Source organism: Lagenorhynchus albirostris, chromosome 1, assembly GCF_949774975.1.
Source record: "Lagenorhynchus albirostris chromosome 1, mLagAlb1.1, whole genome shotgun sequence".
Classification (NCBI taxonomy): Eukaryota; Metazoa; Chordata; class Mammalia; order Artiodactyla; family Delphinidae; genus Lagenorhynchus; species Lagenorhynchus albirostris.
Genome location: NC_083095.1, coordinates 91,922,886 through 91,947,796, shown reverse-complemented (window position 1 = coordinate 91,947,796; position 24,911 = coordinate 91,922,886). Strand labels below are relative to the sequence as shown.

General features: G+C 41.5%; 1 protein-coding gene across 2 annotated transcripts in view; it reads left to right on the top strand.

Moving 5' to 3' along the window:
• The window catches only part of SHC4 (SHC adaptor protein 4), a 131,767-nt gene that overhangs the window by 38,324 nt on the left and 68,532 nt on the right, over positions 1-24,911 (top strand). The window contains exons 2-3 of one of the 2 annotated variants that reach the window (XM_060149490.1): positions 2,869-2,939; positions 5,649-5,705. In XM_060149490.1, coding sequence (XP_060005473.1) covers positions 2,869-2,939; positions 5,649-5,705 — 128 coding nt within the window. The remainder of the gene's footprint in view (positions 1-2,868; positions 2,940-5,648; positions 5,706-24,911) is intronic. The other variant, XM_060149493.1, reaches the window with a different exon arrangement.

Sequence of the window (24,911 nt, the reverse complement as noted above, 5' to 3'; positions counted from 1 at the left end):
AGTGGGGGAAGAGCTAGGCAGAGCTGGCAATGGAACAGCAAGTGCAAAGGCCTTGTATTTGGAAAGTGTTGGGTGTATTTGAGGAATAGAAGGAAAGCCAATGTGGCAGCAAAGTGCACAGGGGCAGAGTGACACAGATGGAGTTGGAGGGGTAAACAGGGGTCAGAAAACACAGCGTTTAAGTGTTTATGGCAACAAGTTTGTTCTGATAATAAATGCCAGAGGTTTTAAGCAATGGAGGGACATGGCCTGATATTCATTTTTTTTTTCTTTTGCTGTACGCGGGCCTCTCAACGCCGCGGCCCCTCCCGTTGCGAAGCAACAGGCTCCGGACGCGCAGGCTCAGCGGCCCTGGCTCACGGGCGCAGCCGCTCCGCGGCATGTGGGATCTTCCTGGACCGGGGCACGAACCCGCGTCCCCTGCATCGGCAGGCGGACTCTCAACCACTGCGCCACCAGGGAAGCCCTGATATTCATTTTTAAAAAATCACTCTGGCTGAGTGTGAAAACTGGAGGTGCTTCGTCACGTTTTCAAAAACTGTACCTGGATAGGCTGTATCACCTGGTCTTAAATTGAAAATTTACAGCTGAAGAGAAAGATGACACCCACCTCTGCACCAACAAGGCTTCCTGGGGGGATTGGAGGATAGTCTAGACCTGTTCCCCGACCTGTGTGGGGAGCCCATTCTTTCCAGGTTGAGGGATGCAGGAAATAGGGGAGCAGGTGCTAAGTTCTGGAATGGAAGGAGACACGGAAAGGCAGGAAAAGCCAGAGCAGCCAGTGAGGATAGGAAAACTTTCTTTTCAGTCCACTCTCAACATGGAGCTTGGACCCTTGCAATCTCCTTGCATGACAGTTTTTTTTTTTTTTTTTTTTTGCGGTCCGCGGGCCTCTCACTGTTGTGGCCTCTCCCGTTGTGAAGCACAGGCTCCGGACGCGCAGGCTCAGTGGCCATGGCTCACGGGCCCAGCCGCTCCGTGGCATGTGGGATCCTCCCGGACCGGGGCACGAACCCGTGTCCCCCGCATCGGCAGGCGGACTCCCAACCACTGTGCCACCAGGGAAGCCCTCATGACAGTTTTGAGATGGGCTTAATACCGTGCTACATCTAGCTTTCCTTTCCTATTACGTCTAATGGTTTATTGAACAGAAATCTCTAGACATCGCTTACTTCCTTGAGGTACTCAAGCCTTGGGCTGTTAAATGTGATTGGGACAGAATAAAATATTAAAAAAAAATTTTCTCAATACTAGATCCCGCAGGAGGGATGTGATGAACAGGAATCTGGCTGAGAATGGCCAGGTAATTGTCCTGGCCAGCACGCTCTACCCTGCACGAGGCTCTAGGCAACACTTGGTGCACTGACCTCCTCTTAGGATGTGAAATCTGTAGAATTCGCTGAGAAATACTGCAAGAAGTATCTGGGGAGGCACCCCCAGCTCCTGCCATCTTTCCACAAGCAGAGGGAGGCTGCAAGGCTTCCAGAGGAAAGCTAAACAGGAAGCAGATCTTTTCCAAGGAGCCTACAGATCACTTTCAATCAGACCACTTGGCTCTCATAACATTTCCGAGCTCATTCTCAGAGAAACACTCTCCCTCGTCAACTGAGGCCCTGCTAAGAGGATTACTCCCACTGCCTCACCTGGCAAAGCTACACAGAAGACTACTAAGTCCCTACACTTAATGCCTCTGCATGATTCCATAATCCAATTTTCAACTATCAGCTCGTAATTTCCTGGATACCCCACCAGTGTCTTTCAGTCAGTGGGTCCTAAACCAACTCATCTTCCCCTCTCCTGGCTTTCCTTTTTCTGTTAATGGAATCACTGTTCCCTCTGTTACCCTGGCTGGAAACATCTGAGTCATTCTTGACTCATCCTTCTCTCTTATTCTCTAGATCAAATCAACTGCCGCATGGTGTAGTCTCTACTTCTATGATGTGACTTGAATCTGTCCCCTCCTTCCTACTGCCACCATCCCTCCTCAGTGTGAGCTGTCATTACTTCCCTCTCTACAGGAGCATCCTCACTTTTTCTTCGCCATGAACCCACCTTCATGCTGCTGCTGACATTAAAGCTCCTCAAACGCAGACGATCCCATCACTGTCTTTCCAGCAGCCTGATGGCTCCCGCTGCTGCCACATTAAATATAAACCATCTTTTAGCTGTATAAGTCTCAATGCCTTTTCCAACACTCCATGTTCAAGCTAAATGTACTTATTCCTGGTGTAGGACATGACCTTTTTTTCCCTTGAACCCTCTGAATAAATAAATGATCTTGCAAAAAAAAATAAGACCTTCCTATATTACTGTCCTGTATTATCTGCACTTATATGCTTATTTTATCTCCCTAGAAGATTTGATATTCCTGTGTTACCTTTAGTTTTGCTTCCTCTGATCTCTGAGCGCATGAATGTATCAGGCACTGCTCTTAGAACACCTGTAGGAAATAATTTTACTCTCACAACAATTCTGATTGTATCCCCACGTTACTGTGACAAACCTGAGATGCAGAGAAGTTGAGTAACTTGCTGGGGTTCCATAACTAACAACTGGCAGAGCCAGGATACAGATTCACATGGTCTGGCCCCAGAGCCCAAGCTCTTAACCTCTGAGCTCACGTTGGTCAGGGATGACAGCTGTATTCCTGATATCATATTTTGGATTCAGCTGATGTGTTATAACTGAACTGCGGTTGAAGGCCTGTGTCCATTAATGCTCAGAAATATCAATGGTAGGCTGAGTGTGCAAATGTAATTTGATATCAGGGGCTGATTTACGGTGTTTCCCAGGAAATCACTCTGAAGCTAAGAGCTATCTTTGTGCTATTTTTTCCTACTTGTTCTTTTTTTTCTTTTCTTATTCCAGTACATGGGCTGTATTGAGGTGCTGCAATCAATGAGGTCACTGGATTTTGGAATGAGAACCCAAGTTACAAGGTAAGAGAACAAAACTGGGACAGACTTTGAGGACTATAGTCTAAAGTCACAAGAGTTTCTCCCCACAGGAATTTCATGCAAGGTTTCAAAGGCATCGTGGGTTTTTATACATAAGGCTGGGAGGTACACCAAAGCCCAGTGACCTTCGATGAGTAGCTTTGCCTCATCACGTGAAAGATTTCTCAGTTGTGTGGCGGAGCATCTGCATTTCATATGAGAACTGACAAGATGATGTAGTCAGAGAGATAGCTGGTTTCCCAGATACTAAATGTATTTAAAATAATGTCTAGAAATAGGACATTACAGAATCTCAGACCTGTCGAAGAAGTAGCCGAAAATAAGAACAGGGAAAAACTTTCCACATCAGCAAGCCCAAGCTCTCCCCATTTATGGCATCCCTGACACAAGAAACTCTTACTCCTTGTCTGGGTCTCCCTCCTCCATGTAAGGTGAGCTGGATGAAAGAGTTGAACCCGGGGACCCTTACCCAGGGTGGCCCCCGGCAGCTTAGGGAAAGAACCAGAATCATTATTACACAGAGCACAAGTCAGAAGCAGAAACACAAGGCGTGGTTCTTTAAGGCCAGGTTCAAAGCAAGGATGGAAAGGGGAATAATTGAGTGCTGAGACTGGTAACTGGGAAAGTTGTGAGGTGAGAGGACTGGATTTATAGGAGTGATTCAGGATGAAGACTTGGGCATCTGCAGTGTGTGGTACCGGTATGTGTCTCAGGGGCAAGCTGCAGTGCCTGTCTGCATCCGTGGTCACAGGCCACCGTTTCCACAGGTGAATGTTCTCATTATGAAGAGAGGATAAGTTTTCTTAATGCTCATCTTATGGAAGTCCGAGGCTTTGAAAAATTGTCCTCTTGACCAAAAGGTTTGGGGAAAGGAATCATACGCTCTTTAGGAGAGTCACAGTTTACAATGCTGTACGGTATTAAAGACCCTGAGAAGTCCTGTGCTATAGTTGAAAAAGCACTAACTTCATCTTGAGATTTTCTAAATTTGTCTGGCCCCAGAGTTCTTTTTTTTAATGTAACATAAATGAACATTCCATGTATCTCTGGGGTTCCATGAAATGATCTTTCAGAAATGCTATGGTGGACTCTTTTGTTTACAATGCATTCAAATCTGTCTTTCCAAATTTCTCACCAATCCTTGGTATTCCCTCAGGAGTTAAACAGATGAAATCTAATTCTATTTTTCTTTTTTTTTTTTTTCTGTATTCTTGGTGCCTATTTCAGTCCTTGGCACCCGGAAGGGGCTCAATGGATATTTATGGAGTAAATGCATGACTCCACCTGACTGCTTTCCAGGGTTTGGAAATGGCTACATCTTCCCTCCCTTTTAAGCCTTCTCTTTCACATTCTCAGGCCCTTCAACTATCCTTTAAGCGAGAGGGTTTCTAGATTACTTCCTACTCTCTTAGCCCTAATTTGGACACATTTCAGGTTTTATTTCATTCTGATGATGCTTAATCTGGAGAAAACCCTTCCTCCAATCCTGAGCTGGTTATAGGTGGGAGGAAGAGGGTCGCTACCCCAGGTGACTGGAGTGGGGATACAGGAGAAAGGAATGCCACTGTCCATACTTGAGGATGACTGATTTTCTGTTCATTCCCTCATCCATTCATTTTGAATTATTCTCCTTCACTTGAGTATTTATGGAGTGCTCATTAAGTGCCTGAAACTCTTCAAGAATAAAGGATGCAGATGCCTCTGACCTCAGAGAACTTACATTCTACCTGGGGAAACAGAGTATGGCAAGGAAACAAATAAAGAGACAATATACTTTCAGGTAGTAATAAGTGCCATTACTATAATAATGAAGCAGGGTAAGAGGATAGAGATGTAGTAGGTAGGCTTTTAAATTTTATTTTATTATCTAGTTATAAATATACTGTATATTTACTTAGAACATTTAGAAAATACAGATAAATATGAAAAAGGAAATCACTCATAATCTCACCTGGAAATAATGTCTACTAACATTTTGTGCTTTGGAATAACCTTCTGATCTTCTCTTCCTTACATGTGCTTACAGTGATTTTTGTAGAAAATCTGGAAAATATTTGCTACTGTTTCTCCCATGTTGGCCATTTTCCTGTTGCTAAATATTCAGAAGAATTTTTAATTGTGGTAAAATACGTATAACAGAAACTTTGCCGTTTTAACCATTTTTAAGTGTCCGATTCAGTGGCATTAAGTGCGTTTCATCTTGTTGTGCAAACACCACCACCAACCCTCTCCAGAACTTTTTCATCTTTTCAAACTGAAACTTTGTATATTAAATAATAACTTCTTATTCCCTTCTCCCCCAGCCCCTGGCAACCACCATTCCACTTTCTGTCTCTATGAATATGACTACTGTAGGTACCTCATATAAGTAGGGTTATATAGTGTTTGTTTTTTTTGTGACTAATTTATTTCATTTAGCATAATGTCTTCAAGGTTTATCACTAGGTCAAATAATATAAATATTTTGAAGGCTTTAGATCTGTATTGCTAGATTGTTCTGCAGAAGAACCATATACTAGTTGATATCCTCCCTCCCATCCATGTATCTATTTTTTGTTACTATCTGTTTTTATTTTATTTTTTTAATTTCTATTTTATATTGGAGTATAGTTGATTTACAATGTTGTGTTAGTTTCAGGTGTACAGCAAAGTGATCTAGTTATACATATACCTGTATCTATTCTTTTTCAGATTCTTTTCCCATATAGGTTATTACAGAGTATTGAGTAGAGTTCCCTGTGCTATACGGTAGGTCCTTGTTGATTATTTATTTTATATATAGTAGTGTGTATATGTTAATCCTAACTTCCTGATTTCTATTTTTAAAACATCTTTATGAATTTGTCAGTCTGTATTTTCCTACTGTTTAGTAAATGGTAAAAGACTATTTCTTTCTCTGCCATGAAGATTCGGTTCATGACTAATGTACAGATCTAAGGGAAGGTGTCTGGCATAGTACCTGGAAATTATTCCTTGTAGATGTGTCTGTATGAGATTCAGGCATGGCAAATTGTGCTCTGGGCAGATTTGTGGAAGCTTGAGGTGGTTCACTTTCCATAAACCTCTAATTCCCACCCTACTTTGCAAATATTTACTCTTCTTCCTTCTCTTAGTTTTTCCTTCTTTATCTCCTTCTCCTTTCTTTTCTCAACTTACATATATATTCACATTCAGCCACTATTCAAGTTGCTCTATTCCCAATTGCCTAAGATATTATTAATATATAACTGTTGAATCAGGTTTCAAATAGTTTACAATTTGAATTTCACATATTCACAAAGTTTCATTTAACTCATAATCCTACTTAACCCAAGAAAAAAATTCAATGGACCAGTTAGAATTCTATAAGAAAGATCTCTATTTTGTGTGACCACAGGTATCTCCTGACATTTACCATCAAGCAGAAGATTAATCAGGTGTGACTGCTGATAAACTAGTGTAGCTAATTGCCACTACGCATAGAAACAGGTGTATTCAGGCTGATGTCCTACCTATGTTAATTGATCTTACCATGTCTCTACTAGTTAGTACATTGTTCCAGTTAATAGACAGACGGCAACATGAAGTTCCTGATAATAAAGGAGGAGCCATGGTTAAGATACAGCAGTTCGGTCAGTGTTTGAAACAGAGGACAAAGATGGAGTCAAATTCTTCTCATTATGAGGAACCTTTCTGCCAATTGTTTGAGGGCTGAATCCATAGGACCTCTAGAGCACAGAGAATACTCAGAGCAGAGAAAAAGAAAAGGACAAGGAGGTCATGTACTTTGTTGGCAGTTCCCTGGATTACATCCTTTCCAAAGCTTTCATCACACTTCTTTGACTCCAGATTTATCCACTAATTCTCACCCAGGCATTTATCCACTTGACTGATTTAGGACCACATCTTCATTTTTAGTAACCTAGTGTTCATGCGAAAGGGCAAAGGAGGAGGTTTTTCCTGATAGAAAAGAGAAACAAGATGATTAGGAAGACAAAGGCTCACAGTGATGGTTGTCTTTAGAATGTCTGGAAAACAATATCAAAAGGAAATAGGAGAAGGGGAAAATGAAAATCATACAAAGGATGACATAGTCATTCCTCTCTCCTATAAAAATGTTCTCAACATGATTTTTATTTTTTAGTTTTTTGGGGAGAGTGGGAACTCAAAACTCTTCCTAAGATTATCTCTATTAGAAACTCTCATTCTACTAACGAGGAGATGAAATTTAGATTTAGTAACTTGCCCAAAGTCACACAGCTAATAGATGTGAAGATGGAACTTCAGGTTAAGGCTCCAGGATTAGGAAATTTTGCTCTTTGGCACTATTTTAATATGTCATGATGGTTAAATTATACTTTTCCCTTTAATTTATTATTGTAGAGAACTGCATTAATAAGTTTTATAATATGGAACAATCATTGAATTCCTGCTGTAAACCCTTCTTAATTATCATGTCATCGTAGGTAGCAGTTACATACAACTTGTTAAAATTTTATTTCAAATGTTTGCATCCTTATTTTAAGTGAGTTTTCTTTTTTGAAGTATACTTACGAAATTTTGGTTTCAGGAATATGTTAGCCTCATAAGAATGATTGCAGAACCTTTCTATATTTTCTATGCTCTGCCACAATTTAAACAATGTTGGAATTATCTGCTACTATAAAAGTCTTTGGAACTAGCCCAAACAACTCTCTGAGCTTGTTAGATTTTTACCTCCATTGTCAAATCTTCTTTTTTATTAGTCTTTTCAACTTTTTTTTTATCCTTGGTAAGATAATTTTGGGGTGATTTTACCCCCAAAGTTGGGCATTTTATCTTGATCTTTCAAATTTGTCACATAATGTTAGCCATAGTATTCTCATCTAATTTTCACATAGCCTCTGTATATGTGATTATGCTCTCTTCAACATTTCTGATTTGTTTGTGTGATCTTTTAAAATCAGATTTGCCAGAGGTTTGTTTATTTTATTGCTCTTTTGAAAGAACCAGGTTTCGTTTTTATTATTCAAATCTACTTGGTCTTTGATTTTCTAATTCATTTATTTCTTTATCTTCAGTATATCTTTCCTCCTTTTTAAGTTTATTTTATGCTGTTCTTTCTTTAATTTCTTAAGATTATTCTTTCATAATTTATTTTTATTTTTGTCTTCCAGTTTTATTGAGATGTAATTGATATACAGCACTGTATAAGTTTAAGGTGTACAGCATAATGATCTGACTTACATATATCATGAAATGATCACCACAGTAAATTTACTGGGCATTCATCATCTCATATAGATACAAAATTAAAGAAATATAAAAAATGTTTTTCTTATGATGAGAACTCAGGATTTGATCTCTTAACAACTTCCATATATAACACTCAGCAGTGTTAATTATATTTATCATGTTGTACATCACATCCTAGTACTTACTTAGCTTATAACTGGAAGTTTGTACCTTTGACTCCCTTCCTCTAATTCCCCTCCCTCCACCTTCAGCCTCTCGTATCGACAAATCTGACCTTTTTTTTTTTTTACATCTTTATTGGAGTATAATTGCTTTACAAAGGTGTGCTAGTTTCTGCTTTATAACAAAGTGAATCAGTTATACATATACATATGTTCCCATATCTCTTCCCTCCTGCGTCTCCCTCCCTCCCACCCTCCCTATCCCACCCCTCTACGTGGTCACAAAGCACCGAGCTAATCTCCCTGTGCTATGCGGCTGCTTCCCACTAGCTAGCTATTTTACGTTTGGTAGTGTATATATGTCCATGCCACTCTCTCGCTTTGTCACAGCTCACCCTTCCCCCTCCCCATATCCTCAAGTCCATTCTCCAGTAGGTCTGTGTCTTTATTCCTGTCTTACCCCTAGTTTCTTCATGACATTGTTTTTTCTTAAATTCCATATATATGTGTTAGCATATGGTATTTGTCTTTCTCTTTCTGACTTACTTCACTCTGTATGACAGACTCTAGGTCTATCCACTCATTACAAATAGCTCAATTTCGTTTCTTTTTATGGCTGAGTAATATTCCATTGTATATATGTGCCACACCTTCTTTATCCATTCATCTGATGATGGACACTTAGGTTGTTTCCATCTCCAGGCTATTGTAAATAGAGCTACAATGAACATTTTGGTACGTGACTCTTTTTGAATTACGGTTTTCTCAGGGTATATGCCCAGTAGTGGGATTGCTGGGTCACATGGTAGTTCTACACAAATCTGACCTTTTTAATGAGTTTGTTTGTTTTTGCCGTGTAATTGACCTATAACATTATGTTAATTTATGGTATACAACATAGTGATTTGATATTTCTGTACATTTCAAATTGATCACCATGATAAATCTAATTACCATTCATTGTGATTTTTAAAACAAAGATAAAGAAAACAAAAACCTCATTTGATCTGAAACACACACACACACACACACACACACACACGCACACAAGAAATCACGTCACGAAAACCTAAAGCCCACTCCCTCCCTTGCATAAGCACCCACATCACGCAAAGAAGAAAAAATCTTCCCTTTCCCACTAAGGACGCCTCTTTGTGTCTTGGTGGGAAACTGCCTCTGATACTCAAGGAAGAATAAATTATACGTCAGGGTAAATGCAATAAGTGGAGCTGGTGGGACAGGGCTTGGTTTTCAACCCTGAAGAACAGAACTTCATAGGAAACGTGGAGGGAACATTTAGTTCATCACCACAGGACATAATTTACCCCAAGGGCAGGGCACACTGCTGGTGGGAGGAACCTCCAGATCATTGTCTTACTACACTGTCCTCTTCCTGTATTTATTGCCTTACATTTGTAACTCATACATGGTAATAAAATCAGCCAGGCTAAGCGCAAAGCCCCCAGCACAGGATCTGTCCATGCCAGGCTCCAGGACAGCTGGGAAGCAGCAATTCCTGGTGAGTGATAAGCCTCATTCCTGTGATGGCCACCCCTTTGGGGGTGGGGGTCTGTGAAGGAAGTGGGGAGTGGTTAGAGAACGAGTGGTGAGCGCTTCCTTTTGGGGTCCTGGTTTCAGATTCATTTTCTCTAGCTGATCATAAGGGATCTGCCCCCATTTCATTCCATGCGGGAAGAAAACCCTGAGTAGTGTTTTTTGGAACTGCTGCTGTAGACAGTAAGCAGGCTGTTGGGGAGACCGGTAGTAGGTAAAGCAGCAAGGAAGCAGAGATCATAATTCAGAGGATGTTGTAATTGGAGTAGTTTCCTGTTTGGAATGTTACTGCTCCTGAGCCCTGATTCTGCAAATTTAATTCACTGTCTTGAAATTTTGATTCTTTGGCTTCAACAGGACATTAAAGGCAGCTCTTCAGAGGCAAATGCATACTTCTGTGTGTGTGTGTGTGTGTGTGTGTGTGTGTGTGTGTGTGTGTGTCTTTGGTGTTAGCAACTATTAGATGCAAAGCAGATCCAAGATGCAGCTGAACATTTACCTAAAGTCCCATGGATGAGCTTTATAAGAAATGTGAACCTCAGGAGGGAAAGTTTTAAGTATTCTGTAGAGGTCAAATATCTGCATGCTAGGTGGCTAAATTAAGATATCAATTTGTCTGAAAATAGGCTGGCATTTATGTAAAGTTCCTGAGGAATGTATGAATGAGATTGATTGGAGCTCTGCATGGATGAGTGTATCAGTGTAAAACTTGGAGTAACTGTCCGGCATCTGGTGTGTGGGTTCTGTGTTGACCTGTGAGGAGACCATGCAGTGAAGTGTGGGATTGCAGCTCACATGGCAAGCAAAGTAAAGACACGACAGCGGGGATAAAGGGCCGAGTTTATTAACTTGCCAGGCAAGGGAACATCCCCCAGCGAAGACATTTACTGAGAAGAGTGGCAAGGAAAAAAAAAAATCAAGAATGTTACAGTTCTAGTTCATAGTGGTCATGCTAAAAATTGAAAACGAGCACTTGCTGAGGCAGAATGTACGTGGTTGGATAAAACAAGTTTGATTGGTCAGGAAGGAATGTAAAGACCCCAAGAAGGGTCTGGGGTCCCAGGGCCAAGGCTTACGACCTTTATCAGCTGGTGAGAACAGTTACAACACATAACAGTCAAATCCTCCTCGGCAGGCACCGGTGTGAGTGGACGTACTTCCTCCCACACACGTGGGGACGTCAGGGAGCCCTCATGGAGGTTTTGTGTGGCGTGTGTCTGAATGTGTGGACGGTCACCACCTCTGCTAGCTTCAAGCTACGCTACTCCCAGTTCCTCACAGCCTCGTTAGGACTGAGATCTCGCTTCTCAGGTATCTGAGATGAAATAGCCAATTAAATTCCTTTTAGAAGTCTTCAAAGATACAGTAATTAAAAAAAAATTCCCAAGCTGGGACTTCCCTGGTGGCGCAGTGGTTAAGAATGCGCCTGCCAATGCAGGGGACAACGGTTTGAGCCCTGGTCCGGGAAGATCCCACATGCCGCGGAGCAGCTAAGCCCGTGCACCACAACTACTGAGCCTGCGCACCTAGAGCCTGTGCTGCAGAACAAGAGAAGCCACCGCAATGAGAAGCCTGTGCACTGCAACGAAGAGTAGCTCCCGCACGCCACAACTAGAGAAGGCCCACGTGCAGCAATGAAGACCCAATGCAGCCAAAAATAAATAAATAAATGAATAAATTTATTAAAAAAAGAAGTTCCCAAGCAGTTGGGAAGGATTCTGATAGCGTGACAGAGTCAAACCCACAGAGAGAGGGTGTGAAAGTCAAGGGCACCTTTTCCTTAGAGTCATTAGCACAATGTCTCTCACATGCAGGTACAGTTACTATTTGAATGAGCACAGGTGAGGCCAAGAAGTACAGTTACTAAGGCAACCCACAGAATGGAAAAAATATTCTTTTAAGTCATATATCTGATAAGGAATTAATATTCAAAATATGTAAAGAACTCCTGCAACTCAACAACAGGAAACCAAACAACCCTATTAAAAACTGGGCAAAGGACTTGAATAGACATTTCTCCAAAGAAGACACACAAATGGACAATAAGCACATGAAAAGATGCTTAATACCAATAATCATTAGGGAAATGCAAATAAAAACCACCACGAGATAGTACTTCACACTCATTAGAATGGCTATTATTAAAAAAGAAACCAAAAACAACAAAAAACTAGAAAATAAATGTTGGCAAGGTTGTGGAGAAATTGGAACTCTTGTGCATTGCTGGTGGTGATGTAAAATGGTGCAGTTGCTGTGGAAAACAATATGGCAGTTCCTAAAAAGTTAACAATAGTATTACCATATGATCGAACAATTCCACTTCTGTGTATGTATCTAAAAGAATTGAAAGCATGTATTCAGACAGATATTTGTACACACATGTTCATAGCGGCATTATTCACAAACTCAAAAGGTGGAAGCAACCCAAGTATCCACTGATCGATGAATGGATAAATAAAACATGGTATACACATACAATGGAATATTAACCTTAAAAAAGAAAGAAATCCTGCCAGTTGTGACAACACAGATGAACCTTGAGGGCATTATGCTAAGTGAAATAAGCCAGACAGAGAAAAATAAATACTACATAATATCACTAATACGTGGAATCTTTTTTGCAAAAGTCCAGCTCATAGCAACAGAGAGTAGAATGGTGGTTGCCAAGGGCTGGAGGGCAGGTGGGGAAATGGAGAGATATTGGTTAAAGGGAACAAACTTTCAGTTATAAGATGATTAAGGTTTGATGATCTAATGTATAACATAGTGACTATAGTTGATAATACTGTATTGAAATTTGCTAAGAGAGTAGATTTTAAGTATTCTCACACACACACAAAAAGGCAAATGTGTGAGCTGATGCATGTGCTAGTTAACTTGATTTTGGGAATTCTTTCACAATGAACACATCTATCAAACTATCATGTTGTACACTTTAAATATATTATGACTTTATTTGTCAATTATACCTCAGTAAAGCTGAGAAAAAGGAAATTCTGACACATGCTACAACATGGATTAACCTTGTCTTATGCGTTTGGGCTGCTATAACGAAATACCATAGATTAGGTAGCTTATAAACAACAGATATTTATTTCTTACTGCTCTGGAGTTGGGATATCTGAGATCAAGGTGCCATCATCGTCAGGTGAGGGTCCTTTTCTGGATCACAGACTTATTGTATCCTCACGTTGCAGAAGGGGCTAGATAGCTCTGTGGTACCTCTTTTATAAGAGCACTAATCTCCTTCATGAGGGCCCCATCCTCATGACCTAATTACCTCCCCAAAGCCCCACTTACTAGTACCATCACCTTTGGAGGGTTAGGACTTCAACACACAAATTTTGGGGAGACACAAACATTCAGCACACTGCAGGCCTTGAGGACATTGTGCTAAGAAAATAAGTCAGTCACAAAAAGACCAATACTGTATGACTTCATTTATATGAAGTGCCTAGAGTAGTCAGATCCAGAGATAGAAAGCAGAATGGTGGTTGCCAGGGGTTATAAGGGGAGGGAGTTAGTGCTTAATGGGTACAGAGTTTCAGTTTGGGAAGGTGAAAAAGTTCTGGAGATGGATGGTGGTACTGATTGCACAACAATATGAATGTATCAATACTTAATGCCACTGAACTGTACACATAAAAATGGTTAAAATGGTAAATTTTATGTATGTATGTTTTACCACGATTTTTGAAAAGTATCAGTTACTAGATGAGTTATATTTTTGAAGTATTCAATGTTGTCTGTTTATTTTGCTGAAAAGGTGCAAAGCCAGTAAGAGAAGGATAACTGAAGCATCAGGGCCTATTGTCTAGCAGGTGCCACAGCTGAGAGTATTAGGGAAGGAGTGCCTAGTGGCCTCTTCTAACTTCTTGACTGGGAAACCCAACCAGAAACCACACTGGCGGAGAGGGCTGCTGCAGGACAAGAGGCGAGGGTAGTTAACAACAGCTGACATTTGTTTCACTTGCCCGGGGCTTTTACATTCATGTTTTCTTATGAACCACACAATCACCCTGAGAGAAGGCACTGTAATTCCCCATTTTGAGCAGGGGGAAGCTGAGGCTCAGAGAAGATAAGTGACTATCCCAAGACCACACAGCTCTTTTGCTGGGCTCAAACCCAGGTACTCTTAAACCAAATCCTATCCCTACGGCACTTAATGTTTCCTAGTGACATTGCTTTGGTTTGAAGCGAAGTAACTGCTCTTATAGCTGTGAATAGACTAAGATGCTGGGAGACAATTCAGGCAGTAAAGGCAAGCCTGAGTCATCTTTATCCACATTTTTTTTTTTTTTTTTTTTTTGGCTGTGCTTCTCGGCTTGTGGGATCTTAGTTCCCTGACCAGGGATTGAACCCAGGCCCCCTGCAGTGGAAGCACAGAGTCCTAACCACTGGACCGCCAGAGAATTCCCCTGAGTTGTGTTTAAAAATCACTTCTAACGGAGAGAACAGCGCGGCTATGATCATTACCATCGCTGATGTCAGGTCTCTGTGGAACATCTAATTCTTAACACTTTTTCACTATTTCTTTCTGATTATAAAAATTAAATGTGGCTTATTATGGGAATTGGGAAGTAGGGTAAAAGAAAAGAAAAAACAGACAAATCACTGGAGGTAATCAAGAGTAACAATTTGGTATAAGGTTTTTCCAGTCATATGTTTGGAAACTAAAGTGAGATTATATGGTGCTTATTAATTTGTGATGTGTTTTTATCATTTATTATGCACATTTTCTAGGTCATTAAGCATCACCAGTACTTGCTTTGATCTGAGCTTTAAGGTGGCAGAAATAATTGTAAGTGCATCTACTTGCCATGGGTATATTTATTAAGAGTCTTTTGGCTTTAAGTAGCAGAAAATGACTCTGCCTAGCTTAAGCCAAAAAGGGGATTCTTGAAAGGATATTGGGGCAGCTCTTGGAAGCTGAGGATCAGTGAACAATCAAACCAATAGAAGAATATGGTCAGGGCTGCCGAAGCCTCAGCAGCAGGAGTGCAGGGACTCCCCATCTCTGGTTTTCTCAGTTCCAAATATCAAATTCCTAGGTAGGATGGTGACTGGGGCCTAATCCTGAGCCACTCATCTTTGGCCAGGGCAGAGTTGCATTGGGGCAATATGGTAGTTCTGTAACACTCATATATCGAGAAGGGCATTTGCTGGGAGGAGGAAAAAACAGCTTGTAAAAACAGCAGTAGTAAATGCAGTAAAAAATGGATTCCTACCTCAAAGGGAAAAGAACACACTAGATCGATTTCTTCGAACACCTTAAAAAAAAAAGATTGGGAATGTATAAATCATCCCCCAAATGCTTCACTAAAATCTAAGGGTTGCAAAATTGTTAGTCAAATGTTTGATGTTATTATAGTTAGTGCATTAATTTTTGAACATAATTCAATTGAGCTGTATGTTTAAGTGGTGTTTGGATATTTCAAGAAACTTTGAAACTACACGTATAGGTATTGTATATGTTTATGCCTTTTTTATAGGATGTAGGGCATTGTTTTAGTGTTTTTGACATATTTATAGAGGTTTATAAAATGGTCATTAGTTTTGTTCTACAACAGGCTGTTTACAGCATCTATATTTGATTTGCCGAGAAATCCTTGGTCAGGAATGAAACTCCCAATTACAGTATTTTTTCCATGGCAAATGTGATCCACTTTATGAAATGGTATCTAAAAATATGTTGCAGCTGAAATCAGGGCCTGCTAATTTATCCATATGAATCTATAGAAACTTACAGATGTGCAGACATTATTGTATGAACACACACACACGTACACTCTCTCTCTCTCTAACAGGCAATATACACACAGTCACTGACCTAAGTGAGAAGAGTTAGCTATCTGTCCATGTCTAAGTATGGATTATAGTGGATGGCCTCAAGAGTTTGAGGAGAAGCTAATTAATTCAGAGCTTAAAATGCATGAATGTTAAAGCGTATGCATTTGGGGGTGACCCCAGTATTTTTAGCTTTAGTAATTTTTCCCCCAGACCTTCTCTACCATGCAGAGTTCAGTTGAGAATACTTTCTGGTATCTCCCTTTTGTGGCCCTCTTCGGTTTCCTTTAGAAGTCAGTACTGAATGTTTGTAACACCCCAAGCATTTTCAACTAGACTCTGTGTAAATGTCTCCAGGACCAAGAAACGGGGTTTCTAATTTTGATTTTAATGGACATAGTGGTCAGCTCCTGCTATGAATAATTTAACAATGCAATAGAATAGGCCTTTTGAACCATTGCTCCTGGAAACACCAATGCTGTGGTTGTACAGGCGCTTCCTGAAAACAGTCCAGAGTGGGCCCCAGAGTGTGTCTGGCCTAGAAGGCCTTGGGTCCCTATGGTCCTTTTTCAGTGGGGCAGTCAATCGCAAGGGCTTCATCATCCATCATCTTTGGGCCTTAAGGTTCTCCCTGGAAGCCTATTCCATGGGCCTGATAGGTTGCAGAGCCACAGTGACTGGGGCATAGTTGGATCAATAAATATTTATTGGTTAACCGAGAGGTTTCAGGGCTTTTCAGGCCTAGATCACATTTCTTTAGATGATTCTGGAGGTCTTGAAGGTCACTGCTAGTAGAGAAAAGCAGAAAAGACCTAGACATTCTACAAACATGGAATCTGGCATCCTGAACTAGACCAAATTCCAGAACGAGGAGCTCTTAGACAATTGAGTCAGGTCCCTGGCTCCATGGTAGAGCGTCTGGCACATGGACCCCATTCGTATACATTGTTGAACAAAGGAATGAAAATAAATTCGCTGAAGATACTCAGTTTAATTCAGAGAGCCTTGGGGTCCAAGGAGTTGATTCAGATGAAGAGAAGGATTTCTTGATCCCAGGGAACTGGCTGTACTTCAACCTCTTTCTAGTTCAGGGATTCAAACATGGTTTTCAACTTTTAGGAAGCAGTCTACAGAGCAGTTTCTTATTAATGAATAGCTACAGTCAGCATCATAAAAGTTAACATTTATAAAAGATATTACTAGTAATCCTATTTTGCGCATGAGAATACTGAGACTTAGAGAAATTATGGAACTCCCCTAGTAAGTTAATAAGTGGTGGAACCAGTAATCAGGTCTGCCTGACTCTCGTGTACTATGCCTCAGTCAAAACGAGAGAATTCTAAGGAACAAAACTCAGGGCAATGCTGAAAGCCAGAAGTGACAGAATAAGGAAACATCCAAACCTCAGGTTAGAATTTGTCCTAGGTTCAAGATACCAGATCCCTCGTTTGTGAGTTCTCTCTGGAAGGGCCTTCATAAAGATGCTCAAAATATGTAGCTGAGGATACTTTTAGCATCCTTTTCTGATCTCTACTAAGGAAAAAAAATTGTGTCAGACAGTGGTTCTCAAACTTCAGCACACGAGAGAATCAATCACCTGGAGGGCTTGTTAAAACACAGAGGGTTGGGCCCCACTCCCAGAGTTTTGAATTCAAGAATTTGCATGTCTGACAAGGTTCCTGGTGTCGCTTATGCCACTGGTCTGGGGACCACACTTTGAGAACCACAGGTGTAAGGGAACCCTATCAGTGGTTTCAAAATGAGTTCCCTTAGTTGGACCACGGATCATATGGAAATCCCTTATTTTTGAAAAGGTGGATCCCTAGAAAATCCCAAAAAGCATCTGGAGGTTATTTTTGCTTTTAAGAAAGGAAAAGGGCAAAGCCTAGGGAATACCAGAGCAGCGAGTTTTAATTCTGATATATGTATGTATGTATATATATACATATCTCCAGAAAAATCAATGTTACAGTTCCTTTTAGGAAGAGTGAACTAAATGGGAAGCACTCAAAATTCATTAAAAACTAATCTCAGCCTGAAAGACTTTTCTTTGATAAAAAGAGAGCTTTGTGGCCAAAGGAAATACAGGACAGTTGGCATGTCTCTCCACCTGCCAGGCAGATTTGTTCCGTTTCCCGTCAGGATTCTCCTTAGGAAAACTGTGAAATGCCTAATGGAATAAATGCAGCTCTGACCCCTTTTCTTAAACATGAGTTGGAGCTTGTGAGAGCTGCACCTACTCTAGGAAAATGTGCATTTTCACGTATGTTCGATTAATAAGAGGGTGGATCTTTTTTTTTTTTTTTTTTTTTTTTGCAGTACGCGGGCCTCTTACTGCTGGGGCCCCTCCCACCGCGGAGCACAGGCTCCGGACGCGCAGGCTCAGCCGCTCCGCGGCATGTGGGATCTTCCCGGACCGGGGCACGAACCCGTGTCCCCTGCATCAGCAGGCGGACTCGCAACCACTGCGCCACCAGGGAAGTCCGAGGGTGGATCTTTTTGATCTGGATCATCTGAGCCACTTACGAGGATTTTCTCTGATTTTTTTTTTTCGCTGTCAGCTGTGACAACGCAGATTCTTAAAAAGGAAAGGCATCCTCTAGTTAAGTGTTTATGACAAAGTAAAGTAGTATAATTCTGGCAGCAGCTCATGAGCAGGACTTAGGCTGGATCTAGAAACAGACTCTGAGATGGAGAGTCAAATGCAAAAGGTTTGCTGGGAAGAGTCTCAAAATCAACACTTGAGGGAGTGAGGGATACAGGACTAGACCTGGTGGGGCAGCGGGGGAGGCTTGAATAGTGATGCTGTCTCAACAAAGGCTTCAGCAGATCTCGTGGGTAAAGAGATCGGGCCTTCAAACCCCGTATTGACTTGTCATTGGTGCCTACTGCCTCCGGGGAGGGACGTATCTGTGGGCTAGGTAACTGCCTTAAGGAGAGGACAAGTGCTGGGGAAGGAACTCAGCTGTGAGCCATTAGCAGTGAACAATCCAGCAACAGGGGCAATGACTACCTTTGTTCTGAAGGGGGATCTGGGTTATGCAGGGGGACAAAGATCGTACTTTGTTTCAGTGCCATAGAGCTGTCTAAACATTTACATATTGAACATTCAGTATATCCAAGGCAGGTGCCATGGGGTATCTAAAGAAAATCAGATAAGCATTCTGCCTTTATAGAAATGTGAACTATCCATTGCTACTTGCATAATAGACATAATTGGACCTCTTCTACAACATATTATTTATAACATTCCAGTTATAACCATAGAGTACGCTGCTGGGTACTAGGTATTGTAAAAAGCAGGTTAGACCCAGTTCTCAAAGCAGACAGACATTTTAAGGATAAAGCAATAATAATGGCTAACATTTACTGAAGCATTGTTCAAAGCACTGTTATTATTCCCACTTTATAAATTTAAGAAACTGAGACATAGAAAGCTTTAAAAACTTGCTCAAGGGCTCCCCTGGTGGCGCAGTGGTTGAGAGTCCGCCTGCCAATGCAGGGGACACGGGTTCGTGCCCTGGTCCGGGAAGATCCCACATGCCGCGGAGCAGCTAGGCCCGTGAGCCATGGCCGCTGAGCCTGCGCGTCCAGAGCCTGTGCTCCGCAACGGGAGAGGCCACAACAGTGGGAGGCCCGCATACCGCAAAAAAAACAAAAACAAAAAACCCCAAAAAACTTGCTCAACATGATAGAGCTTATAGGAGACTGCTAGATTTTGAATTCTGGCTGTCTGATTGCAGAGGCCACTCAATGAGCCTTTCTTCATTCTATTATCATAGAAGACTTATAGATAAATTAAAGTGCTCCACTTTTTTCCCTTTTAACAATTATTTATAGTAATTTTACACTTTTATTTCTGTATTCCTGCAAGCACTTTGTACTGTATCATGTACATGATATCATGTCACTTAATGAAGCTTAGTTGATATAAAAAAAAAAAGAAGAAGAATGTCAGTTCCCCTCTCCCTTCACTGAATGCTGGTAGCAGAAACAAAGAATGGAAGATGATAAGTAACAGTATGTAGAAGAAGTTCCATAAGCCTTATATGTATACAGTAGAAGACCCATCTCTCATAAAACCCAGCTTCCTGTACCAAGATACTTAGCAAGACCAAGTCCAAAAATACGTATAAATAATCTTTGTCTGTGACGATTAAAAGGTTGTGTTCTAATGTTTTTTCTTCCATGTACAAGCTAATGGCTGACTGTGACCCCAAGGCCTCTTACATTCCTTTCTGGTTTGCTCCAGAGGAAGGGTGAGCAAACCACCTGCTACCTGATTTTGATTCTGCCACCTTTTGAGCCAAGGATGGTTTTTGACTTTTTTAAATGTCTGGGGGGAAAATATCAAAGAAGAATATTCTGTGACATGTGGAAATTACATGGCATTCACATTTGTGTCCATAAGTGTTTCTGACACATAAGCATGCCCATTCGTTTATGTATTGTCTGTGGCTGCCGTTCAGGCTACAACTGCAGAGTTGAGTTGTTGCGACAGTCTGTATGGCTCTAAAAGCCTGACATTTTCACTCTCTGGTCCTGTATAAAAAGGCATGCTGACTACTGCTATGAAGAGATTCTCAACCTGACTTAGCTCTGTTGGAAGCACTTGAGGGAGCTTTTAAAACTCCCAGTAGTCCCACCCTCACCCATTAAATCAGAATGTCTGGAGATGAGACCCAGTCATCAGGATTTGTTAAAGCTCCCCTGTGTTTCCCCAATGTGCAGCCCAGGTTGAGAACCACTGCCTAGAGCATGAATACATTTCAAGGGGCAGATGACTAGGCTTCCCAGCATACAGGCGGCCAAATGGGAGAGAACGCAGGTCACTTATCACCACCCATGTGTGCAGGGGGTCATGTGAGCAAAGATGTTCAGGACCTCCAGATGCCCTCTGGTGAAAGCCCTTCCCGTGAGGAGATAGCCAGGATAAAGGGGACAGAGTGGACAGGAGAGGATTATACCAAATATCTTTCCCAGCATATTGACTAAGTTGAATACAAATTTCTCGCCGAATGGAACATCATCAAATGTGCAGGTAGTGTAGCCTTCCCAACCGTAGCTGCTAGGAGCAGGTGACCTAATTCCTTAGCATCCACTAATACGACCATCTGGTTGAAGCTGTAGAGCCCAGAACCAGTCATACTGTGCAGTGAGTTCAAGTAGAAGTTCTAATCCGCTGTGTGGTCCTTGAACTGATCTGCTTCAGAATCACCTGGGAGGCTGTTAAACTGCAGACCTATAGAATCAAAATCTCAAGAACAGTCCCAGGAATCTGCATTTTGAACCAGCATCCCAGTTAATTCTTAAGAACTTTGAAGTTTGATCGCCATGTACCTAAATGGTTATCTCAGTGAATTCTTAGCAGATGTGCATGCCAAAGTTGTCCGACCAGTGGATTCAATTGGCTAAGCCAGTTACTAATTCCTTCCAGAGGCACACACACACATTTTAAAAAAATGGACTTACCAGATAAAATCTATAGTATATACACCAAATGGCCCATAAAAGAAGGAGTTATGGGGCTTCCCTGGTGGCGCAGTGGTTGAGAGTCTGCCTGCCGATGCAGGGGACACCAGGTTCGTGCCCTGGTCCGGGAAGATCCCACGTGCCGCGGAGCGGCTGGGCCCGTGAGCCATGGCCGCTGAGCCTGTGTGTCCGGAGCCTGTGCTCCGCAATGGGAGAGGCCACAACAGTGAGAGGCCCACGTACCGCAAAAAAAAAAAAAAAAAAGGAGTTATTTTTTTTTAAACAGTGGTGGAAGTCATACACTCGTTCTACCCATTACTGTCTTGCTCAACACTATAGATACCTCTGGTAAACTGTTTTAAGTATCTTAAATGGCACCAAATCTTCCTTTTTTGAAGATAGGCCTAATTTTTGGAAGTAGATAAACATCATTTGGAGTGAAATGTGACGAATAAAGTGGGTGATTATGTTGGATCTGTTTTGGTTTTTTAAAAAATGAATTTTGGTTCTTAAGTGACCACACTGTATGATCAGTACACTCTTTAACCCCAAAAGACATGCCTTCATAATATTTTAGTGTATTTTGTCTAAAACAGAGGTGTTTTAGTTTATTCCAAAGTAAAGGAGAACAGTCTTTTGGATTTACCAATTCCAGTGTGTTTTGTGTGAAATCAACCCCGTTCCTCTGTTGTCACTTCATATTTGAGGGTGTATAAGCCATCAGTATGGGGGTGTGTTTGCATTCTGAAATATGTGATTCTGTTACAGGAAACCATTGTGGGGATAGGAGGAAATCAGCCCTTCATTTCTGTTTACTGGGGAGATACTTGCAGGGGAGGTGCGATCCTGGGGACGGGATGGTCTTTCACTTCATTAAAGTGCAGTTGATGGGTCAACCTTTGCATCAGAGCCAAAGGGCAGAATCACAGAGTAGACAGAACAACCTGTGTTCTATGGTGGCTTGTGTTGGGTAGAATTGCAAATGTACTTTATAATCAGATTTTAAATAGAATCCAGGTTGAATGGAGTGGTGAGATAAGTCCATGTGAGAGTAAATGCTGTGGGCAGTCCTGAAAGGTTTGATTTGACCATCTGGGACCTGAAGTGCCTATTTCTAAAATGAAAGGATATATTTTACGGGCTGTGTCGACCCTCCCAGAGTGCATGGGCGATGCCCCTTGATAATAGCACAAAGGGAGTTTGAAGTTTTCCATTTTCCGCTGGTCTAGGGGCATTGACTGCACTCATTGTGTGCTTATCGCCATGGAGGCAGGCTCATGTTCTAAAGTGTCCTGTCTGGGGCTTGCACACATTCTTGGATGTCTTTAATTTCACCAGGCTGAACAAAATTGAACACATAGATCACTGAGGCTTGATGTTCTGAAGGCAACGATTTCAAAAAAGCAGGTACTAGTTTCCCTAGAACAATTGGAACACCGTAATACCACACTGATGTGGAGTCTGAATTACTTACGAGTCCTCTCATTCATCAATAGGAAAGCAGTTTGAGACATTCAGGTGACAACTTGTCCCTGCGACATTGTTAACTGATTTCTTTAAGGGTTCATGTTGGAGACGAAAAGTAAGGGAAAATCCCTGTGCCTTTGTTCTGCCTACGTGTTTTTTGAGTTTTAGTTTGGAAAGGCTCTTGCTGGGATTAAAATGTATTCTCATTTCTGTTTTCTTGGACAAAACAGAACCACTCGTGTTTGTGTGTGTTTGTGTGTGTGTGTGTGTGTGTGTGTTTGTGTGTGTGTGTGTGTGTGTGTGTGTGTGTGTGTGTGTGTTGGGAGATGGGGATAGTTGCTTTTAACTGCTCTGCTGGGCCATTTGCCTGGTCTCATGTGACACAGTTTCTGGCTTTCCTAATTTCCTGAAGAACTGTATTTTGACATTCATTGGAAACATTCTGTCCCACAGGCCCCCATCCTCCCTTAAATGCTCCCCTTTGTCTTGGATTAGGATATTGCCTTCCAAATTTTAAAAAACAAAGATTGGGCAATATTGCTCCCAGAGGAGCTTAACTGTTTAAGAGTTAAAGACACAGAAAAATTATAACTTCTTAAGTACTGTAGTGGCCAGGGGTTGATGAAGAAAGGTGCCTTTGTTTGGGTGATTAGTTTGGACTCTGTTAAAACAGACAAAAATATCTTTTTTTGGTCTTATGGCGTAGGCAGGGTTTTATATGCTTAAAAGCAAATCTTCAACTGCATTCTCATTCTCTTACATCAGCCCGCTTCTCCCCTTCCCTCTCATGTGGCAAAACAATAAACAAAGTGACCACTGTTGGTGTCGTGGGTCTCTCTCTCTCTCTCTCTCTTTCTGGTACAGGCTCCCAGGATGGAAATCTTTAGCCGTTTAAACTCTGAAAAGTCTTGCTCCTCTAAGAGAGGACGATTGCTGAATGTTTGCTCGCTGGAGAATGTCCCATGGTCGTCAGCTTCCAAGACGCTCTGCAGAAATGCAGGCTGCTTGAGCAGCTGGGATGGTGGGGGGCACCCCCGTCCTGTGAGGAATCCCTGATGCAGGATCTCTGTTTTCTTTTTTCTCAGTATTTGTAAAGTCAGTGCTTTAGGTCGGAGGGTGTGTCTGGAACTCCAGGAAAGCATTGAAAGTACTATTTGTTCTTGAAAATGTTACAGTTAATCTCTTGGTCGGAGTCTGAGGGGAAGAAAAGATCTTTGTGAAGAAAGGCAACGAATCGCAAGCATGTATGTGTCTTCCCTGACTAGGGTTTCAGATTTGCTAACGCTGATAACAGCAAAGAAAGGCGAGTTTGGAGAGGTTATTTTAAAGCGGTGGTTCTTAACCTGGGATGTGTGGATTCCCAAGAGGCCCACAGATGGTTTTCCAGGGATGGTGCCCAGGGCCGGTGGGTAGGGGGGGGATGGGCCCTCTAAAATTGAATAGAAACATTGGTACAAATAGGCCTTTTATTGAAGAGAGACCTATGATTCTCCTTAGAGTCTCAAGTAAAAAAAAGTAATAACTACTTTATTTTTGGTAGCTCTTTTCCTCTGTTATGGCAAAAGACACATAAAATAAAATTTACCATCTTAATTACCACTTTAAAGTATTGGGTTGGCCAAAAAGTTCGTTTGGGTTTTTCTAGAACATCTTACAAAAACCTGAACGAACTTTTTGGCCAGCCCACTATATAGTTCAGGGTCATTAAATACTTTCACGTTGCTGTGCGACCATCACCACTGTCCAGCCCCATAATTCTTTTCATCTTGTGAAACTGAAACTCTGTTCCTATTAAACAGTAACTCCCCATTCTCCCCCAGACCCTGGCAACCATCATTCTACTTTCTATGATCTTTGACCTACTCTAAGTACCTTATGTAAGTGGAATCATGCAGTATCTGTCTTTTTGTGACTGGTTTATTTCACTTTGCATAATGTCCTCAAGATTCATTATGTTGTAGCACATTGCAGAATTTCCTTCCTTTTTAAGGCTGAATAATATTCCAGTGTATGTATATACCACATTTTGCTTATCCATTCACCCATTGAGGACACATGGGTTCCTTCCATGCTTTGGCTGTTGTGAATATTTTATTTATTTATTTATTTATTTTTCTTAGTTGTTTTGGCTGCGTCAGATCTTAGTTGCAGCACACAGGATCTTTTGTTGAGGCATGCGGGACCTTTTCATTATGGCACGTGATCTCTTTGTCGTGGGGCTCGGGTTTCTCTCTAGTTGCGGTGCTTGGGCTTCTCTCTAGTTGTGGTGTGCGGGTTTTCTCTCCCTAGCTGTGGTGTG